We start from the raw sequence: 8,041 nt of genomic DNA on the forward strand, positions 1-8,041 counted from the left end.
ATTCTCCCACTTAGTGACACAAGACCTACCATTTAATGACACTAACTGGTGGCTTCTAGACACTAACTGGTGGTTAGTTCAGAAAATCCAAACTGTGGTGCCGCGGTACCCTTGGGTGACATTCCCTCTGCTCCCACTTCCCATCTGGCTCCTTTCTGTTCCTCCATCCCCGCCCCCCCCCCACCAGCTCACTCCCTCCTTAGGGATGATCCTGATGTCCCCACCTCCTTTGGAGGGGGTTCTGACCACACGATGTTTCATCAGAGAATTCCTTGCTTCTTGGTGGCCCAGATAAGAAAAACCAAGCAAATGAATCCATCTTCTCTACAAAAGTTTATTTTGTAATTTTTCCAAGAAGAGTTAGGGGAAAAAATTGGAATTACATCAAGGTAAGTAACAAGGGTATATAAAAATAATTTAAACACACATATTAATAATAAAGCAAACTTTCTTTCTAGCAACAACTAGTAGAGAATCTTGCCCAAGATTTTTCCAAAGGTATTATATACATCTTAGATAACAAGAAATACAGACACACATGCGTGCGCATACACACACACACACACACACACACACACACATTCACACACCCATCTATACAGCTCAAGTATTTTATCGGTGCATTCCAGCTAACTGATAGAGCTACAGTGATAAAAAAAAAAAAAAAAAAACAGGAAAGCCTAATGCATAGTGTCTTCGGGGTTGAACAAATGTGCATTGGAGAGTGAATTTTGGAGACATGCTAAGATTTCCCTCCCTGATCTCACAGTTACTAGCCTATACTCTGTGGTCTTATCTGAAACCTGAATCTGCTCATCCGTGTGGTCATTACAGTAGGATGGGTGGTGTCGGTTCAGGACGTCCCACTCGCTCTTCCTCCCAGCATCTCTCATGGACTGGAGAGGGGGGTGATTTCACAGGTGAAGCCCTTGGGTCTGATTACATCTGGCTGATCCTTTGCTTCAGGGCAAGGACCTCTCTCTCGATTTCACAGGGGAGATCGGTGTTAACCTGCTCCTCTAGGTACTTCTGGATGTCTTCCACCTCCTTCTCCCAGAACTCCTTGGAGAGGTGGAAGAGCTCCTTCGTGTTGATGTCCCCCAGGCCTGTCAGGTTCAGGGCCCCCTCCTCGGGGACGTAGCCGATGGGCGTGAGCTTGGCGCTGGCTTCCCCACTGATGCGGTTGAACATCCACTCCAGCACCCTGGAGTTCTCACCAAAGCCCGGCCAGAGGAATTTGCCTTCCTTGTCTTTCCGGAACCAGTTGACATGGAAGATCTTGGGCAGCTTGGCTGCTGGGCGTTGGGCCATGCTGAGCCAGTGGGCCAGGTATTTGCCAAAGTTGTAGCCAAAGAAGGGCCGCATGGCAAAGGGGTCGTGCATGATGACCTTGCCTATTAACAGAGAGGGGGGTGGTGCTGGTAAATGCTCTCATAGGGCAATATCGGTACCATTTATTGTTGACATAAGCATGCGTGGCTTTGTCTCTCTCGCACTACACATACGGACTAGCAGAGACAGACAGAGAGACAGAGAGCAGGCCAGTCACTCTCTGTGGTCGTAGATTTTTCCCTTTGATTTACCTTGGTGTTCTGCAGCCGCTGTGGCCTCTGATCGCATGGCCGCCCCCACAAAAACTCCGTGTTGCCAACTGAGAGCTTCATAGACCAGGGGGACACCTGTAGCGGGAGAAAAGGGTCATCCCTTAAAGGCTTTGACACAGACCCTTTGGCTGGCAATGACATCTCACAGAAGGGAAAGACACGGCCGAACGGTATCTTTCTAACTGAGCTAATTTTGTCCCCACCCCCCCAAAGCGAAAGTGCACAAATACACCATCGAGGCTACACAACAGAAAGTTTAACTGGATAGAGCGCCATTAGGTCAAGGATCCAGAAAGGCTCTTGGTGCCTTGCCAATTATCCTGGCTTTTTGGAAGCTGGAGATCTTTGGCACCCTCTGACAAGGTCATGAGAAAGGAGAGATTCCATGGATGTCCCCTGGAAGCCAACACACCCACATTCCCAGGCCGAACGAAAGAGAGCCTCACCAGCAGGTCGGCGGCCCCCAAAGATGATGCCCTCAATGGGCACCCCTTCCGGAGACTCCCAGGCGGGGTCAATGATGGGGCACTGGCTGGCAGGGGTGCAGAAGCGTGAGTTGGGATGGGCACAAGGTTCCCCTACAATAACAAGAGAGGAGAGGCCCCTTAGGGTCTTGTCCAGACAAGTAGTGCTTGTAGGCTAGAGCCCCGGGGCCTCCAGAGGGGGCTTACCATCCTGAGGGGTCCACTCCTTGTTCTTCCACGAAGTGATCCTGATGCCCGGGGCTAGTGGCTGGTCGATACCTTCCCAGTAAATGCCCCCATCACTGGTCTCGGCCACATTGGTGAAGATGGTGTTCTTCTGGATGGTCTTGATGGCATTGGGGTTGGTCTTCACAGAGGTTCCGGGAGCCACACCAAAAAAGCCATTTTCTGGGTTGATAGCCCTTAAGTTACCTGCAAAGTTTTAAACCAGAGAAGTAGAAGTGAATGCCAAACAAAGCCCAACATATATTCTCAGGTCTGGCCAGGCTAATTTTTGCACCAAATTCTCAAGTCTTTTTTTTTTCCCCCTCCTCCCCAGAAGAGATTTCTCTTTTCTCATCTGAGCATTATTTTCTACTTTCACACTTTTACAACCCTTTCTTCCTCGTCCCATTTCTACCAGTACTATTTTAACAAATTGATTGTGTCAACAAGTAGCAACATATGGCTCGATTTCAATCCAGAGTCTATATTAAATTAAAGAATGCTTACACAATACATATTCCTAAGGCTTTGCAAGATGTGAAATAACCAACTTAAAAATCCAAACACTGGATTTGGCAGGATTTGGCACACCTTAAAAGCCAAAAGTTTGCTTAGGTCCAATTATTATTGTCAACCGTTGGGCCTAAAAGAGTCACCTTGTTGGTCAAATTTCATCCAGGCGATGTCATCACCCACACACTCTATTTTCCACCCAGGGAGGCTGGGGTTCATCATGGCCAGGTTGGTCTTGCCACAGGCACTGGGAAAGGCTGCTGCGAAGTACTTCTTCTGGCCCTTGGGGTTGGTTATGCCCAGGATCTGTTGGGGACAAGATTCCTCCTTAATCTGTTCCTTCCTGTCCCTCCTGGTGGTCAGTGGCTCAGTCTAGGAGAGTGCCCAGAAGCCCCCCAAAAAGAGGTTCCCAAGATCTATGTCTTTAGGTATCAAAACGAGCTCTTTAAATAATAAAGTCTAAAGGAGCTCCATTGGTCCCATTGCATTGGAAGTGCTTCAAAAGAAGCATTAATAATCATTGGTGGGATTTCTAAATCTGTCCTCCTCAGGGCGGGTCAGGTCTTGCCTAATGGGAGATGCACTTCTGTACATACTCAGACCTCCGTGCCCCCACCTCCGAGTCCCCACCTTGTGCCTGCAGAACTTCCCACATCTTACCAGCATGTGTTCCGCCAGCCAACCCTCTTCCTTAGCCAGCCGGCTGGCCATCCTGAGGGCAAAGCACTTCTTCCCAAGGAGCGAGTTCCCGCCGTACCCACTCCCAAAGGAGATGATTTCCCTGCGGTCGGGCAGGTGCGCGATGAGTGTCAGCTCTGGGTTACACGGCCAGTTGTTCACCAAAGGCTCTGCACAGGAGGACACATCGCGGGTGAGCATTCCACATCCCCACCTGGAGATCCCCAGAGCAAAGGCCCGGGGTTTAAGGCTAAGCTCATTTGTTGCTTGAGCTTCCAATTCTGAAATAATACGCTTACTTTTTAAAGGTAAAGGGCATCCCACAGAATGGAGGCACTTGACGAATTCCCCGTCCCCCAGAGCTTCCAGGACGGCTGTGCCCATCCGTGTCATGATGCGCATGCTGGTCACCACGTAGGGTGAATCCGTCAGCTCGATGCCGATCTTCGACAGTGGTGAGCCCAGGGGCCCCATGCTGAATGGGATCACGTACATGGTGCGACCTGTGGGGGCCAGTAGATGGGAACCGGTGAGAAATGACCCCGCAACCACAGAGCAGGTGAGCCTAGTCTCATGGTCCCCACTAACAGCATCACACCCTTGCTACCAGCACCCCCCACACCCGATTTTGAAGACTCCACTAGAAAGTGAATGGAATGCCAAAATGAAAGAGTTTTCATAAACATGCAACTGGGTTCTGCCAAGCTATCCTAAATCCCAGTAGTGAGCCAGACATTTTCAATATGCTGCCAGTTTCATACATGAATTTAAAGCTATCTGAGGCCACAGGAGTGTTCATGGCTGTCGTAATTACCATTAGGATGACATAATAATGTTTGCCTTTGCTTTATTTGATTTTTCCCAGTCAAACAAACATCTCACTCACCTTTCATGCACCCTGGAAATCGGGCTTTGAACGCTTTCTCAAAGTCCTCCTCTGACATCCAGCGACCTAGTTGGCTGAGGCCTGTTTTGGGGATGGGCACGGTATCTCTTTGCTCTTGGGTAATGATGACTGTCTTGCTTTCAATTCTGGCCACATCCCTGGGGTCAGTGAGAGCCAACCAGCTGCAAACATAAAAAACACACAGGTTAGGAATGGAGAGGGAAGTGCCGCCATCTTGCATTGCATCTGTGCCCGGGATTCCCTTCAGCCAAGCGTCCTGTCTGAATGGGCCAGTCCCATTCATCACTGTGCTCTTCCCACACCGAGCAGAGGCCAGGCACACTGACGATGTCCCATAACTGTGGACAACCACACCAGCTGGGGTGCCTTCAAGGAGACATTTGCTAGACTACGAGCTTGTCTTTTAGGACAGAGCAGTTCTGACTGTCATTTCTATCAGGGATTTAGTTTGCAAAGAGTGTTTGTATGTACCATCTCATTGCAGACTTGAGCCGCTCGATGAATGTCATTACACTGAAGTCTGTATGGTTCCACCATTTCATTAAGTTTTTCAAGAGTCGACAACCCACCCCACCCCCCACTGGGTGTTCGTCCACCTCTTGCAGGAGCAGCCCCGCGGTGGCAGAGGGGAGGGTGTGAACGCGGAGGCTGGGGGCCGGCTTACCAGTTGTCGAGCTTCTGCAGCCTCTTGATCATGCCCTCTCCTTCCATTTGGTCCAGCAGCTGCTGGTTCTCCCCCTCGGAGCCATCACAGATGTGGATATGTTCAGGCTGGCACAGCCTGACGTTGCTCTCCAGGAATGCTCTCACCGCCTGGGGCAGGCTGTCTAGGGTGCCCTGGATGACTTTGGCTGAGAAGTTGAGGCCGTTTTGGAGCTGAGGAGGCATCTCTGCAGGGTCGTGCTAAGGACCACGGATGCCAAAATTCCCTGAAAGAGAAAACACAGCTTCTTGAACAAAGTAACAGACGCCCTCAAAGAAACTTAACATACTTCGTTGGGCGGCACCTCACAAGACAGTCATAGCTCTTAAGGAGAAAAGAAAACGAGTTTGTGTTATCTCTAGAAATGTCAGTTAGAAATCTCTACCTACCTTTCTTCTTTTTGGAAGATCTCGATGAGAGATCCAAGGGTTTCTTTAGAGGTTCTTCCCGCTGGTGGACGTGCGTTCCCAGTGGGAAGGCCGCGTTTGCTGTTTGGTGGCAGAAGCTCCTGGCCTTAAATCCCATGGAGGACAAAGGCCCCACCCCTCGGCTACACCCAGGGAGGCTCGTCTCTGACGTCAGGGGCAGGACTTTGGATCAGGGCCACGGTCCGTCATGCTTCGGGACTGGCTCACCACAATAAGCCCCAGGGAGATAATCATTGAACAGATAGTTGTTAATGAGTGCTGGGAGGCCTTTGTCCCCAGACCAGCCACAGCAAGTTCTTACACAACTTGTGATTGACTAAACTTCGACCCAGTTCACTGCTGATGTCAGACACTCTGTCCTCCTACCCACAGGCAGGTGGGACCCCGCAAGGCTGGTGGGGGCACCTCCTGGACAGCAAGGGTTGTTGGCAGCACATTTTGTGTCCTGCTGGGTGGCAGAACACAGTCAAGACCTAGGGGAAGGATGTGCCCAGATGTAAGTGAACACATGGCTCATTGGCAAAAGTCAGACCTCGCTGGGGGCTAATAATCTTACCGAGCGTCCCCTGTGTGCCCCCCAAATATAAACTCTGTGAGGGCAGGAATCTCTGCCTATTTTGTTAATTTTTGTATGTACAGTTCCCAGCATATAGTAGGCCCCGAACGAGGGAATGCCAAGCATCGTTCTAGATGCTTTGCATCAACTGACGCATTGCCACCTTCTGAGCTGGAGCCTATGAACAGCCTATGAACAGACAAGGAAACTGAGGCATAGAGAGTCCAAGTGGCTACTCCCAGCTCCTGGTTGTAGGGTGATCGAGGGTAGATGGGAACATAAGCCAGCGGGGCTCTGGATCACCCCACCATAGTGTCCCTTGTGAGGTGCCATTTCCTTTTCTGGAACTTCCCATGTATTCTCTAAGCAGTTTCTGGGCTGGATGCAGTTACCCGCAGAGATAACTACACACTTCTCATTGCCCTTGCAACTCTGAGCGTCTGGGGAGTGAAGGGGGCTTGGTGGTTTTGCTAGATTACGCTTGAGCAATGAGACCTTTATGCCGGCTATAAAGAATTTGCTCTGCAAGCCGTAAGAATTTCAGTCCAATTTAATGAACTCTGGAGCTGCTTGCTGGCATTTCGAGAGCACTGGGTAAGAAGTCAGGAGCACAGGGCCAGGCCCCCACTCTCTGCAGGCAACCCAACAGTGCAGTCAGTGGGCACCTTGAGGCTGGGTCGGGATTTGCCTGCGGCCAGCATGGGATATGCAGAGATAATTCTGTGACTGTGTCTGTAAGGAGCTGCAGAAATATAAGATTCTGGGAATGGCAGTCTCAGACCAAGAGTATCTAAAGGACTACCCAGTAAGCCTTAGTTCCCACAGCAAAATTAGGTATACACAGGTCACCATCTTCCACCGAAATTATCAACCCATTGCAATGTCTCATTTACTCAGATTCTTATTCAACCCAATGAATCTCTCGGTATAAACGCCATATGAGAAGTTTTCATTTAGTATAAAATTATTTCCCATTTAGGTGACTGGAATTCATTCCTAGTGGTGCTGTCAACCATATAAGTTTGTGTCATGTCTAAATTCAACCACAACGTAATGCTCAGTTGCTGAGGGACACTTTCTTAGCATCTGACACTAGTGAAATTAGCCATTCAAATGCACGGCCATAAACACGCAACACACGCATTTATGCCAATGCAGTCCATCTCACCAAATGGGTAGAGATTCCCATTTTGCTGATAAAACTGATGGGTTTCATTCCCTTGAAGAGTATATAGATTGAAAACAAAAATGAGAAACCAGAACTTATTTGCAGTTCTAAATGCTAACCATAAATTCAAGGTGTTTATGTTCAGAATCTTCCTGGAGAAAAATAGCTAACTCAATTAAAATGTAGGAGGAGTGGGCCACCATCGTCCCTTGGCCAACTGCTTAATTACCCGCACTGACCTCAGGGAAGGTTGGCATGAGTCCTTTGCAACTGTCCCTCGTCAAAATAACGTGGAAAAGCAAACATTGGGTTGCAGATTCACCTGAAAGTGCTGAATTTGTTACAAGAGGGTGATGCAGACAGAAGCGAGGGTGTTGAGGATGCAGGGCAGAAGTATGGACAAAGTTCACTTAGCCTTCTGTTGATAGGACCCCAGGGGAGGCTGCCTGCCCCAAAGGGGTCTTTGCAACTAGAGATGGTCTCCCGGTGTGAGCTGCATTTGTCATTTCTGGGGTAAACGCCATGGGGACCCCCTAATTTTTCAAGGGTGGCTGAAGGTGCAAGACTGCTCCTCTTTTTAGCAACATATAAAAAGTGGAACCCAGACAAAATTGGTTTTGTTGGAAGAAGGAGAAGGAAACAGTAGACACTGGAAAAAAAAATGGTTTCAAACCCCGGAGTTAACGTCTTCACTTCTCCTTGTGAGGTTCCACACACACTTGTAGCTGTGGAAGCTGCGGGCTGGCTGTCCCCAGGATCCGAGGAGGGAGTGAGCAGGACTCTGGAAAGCCTGTG

At 49.4% G+C, this 8,041-nt stretch overlaps 1 protein-coding gene across 2 annotated transcripts; it reads right to left on the minus strand.

Moving 5' to 3' along the window:
* Positions 1-652: 652 nt before the first annotated feature.
* PCK1 (phosphoenolpyruvate carboxykinase 1) lies at positions 653-5,615 on the minus strand. Of its 2 annotated transcripts, XM_032387648.1 has the most exons (10): positions 5,484-5,615; positions 5,056-5,320; positions 4,371-4,552; positions 3,784-3,987; positions 3,467-3,654; positions 2,950-3,112; positions 2,276-2,500; positions 2,051-2,182; positions 1,584-1,679; positions 653-1,394 (listed from the first exon to the last, which is right to left on the minus strand). In XM_032387648.1, the coding sequence occupies exons 2-10, from the start codon at positions 5,277-5,279 to the stop codon at positions 940-942; spliced, it is 1,869 nt and encodes a 622-aa protein (XP_032243539.1). In that variant the 5' UTR covers positions 5,280-5,320; positions 5,484-5,615; the 3' UTR covers positions 653-939. The 2 variants fall into 2 exon arrangements, with proteins under 2 accessions (XP_032243539.1, XP_032243540.1); XM_032387649.1 differs by lacking the exon at positions 2,051-2,182.
* Between the last annotated feature and the right edge of the window lie 2,426 nt (positions 5,616-8,041).

This window comes from Phoca vitulina, unplaced genomic scaffold, assembly GCF_004348235.1.
Source record: "Phoca vitulina isolate PV1807 unplaced genomic scaffold, GSC_HSeal_1.0 scaffold50, whole genome shotgun sequence".
Lineage (NCBI taxonomy): Eukaryota > Metazoa > Chordata > Mammalia > Carnivora > Phocidae > Phoca > Phoca vitulina.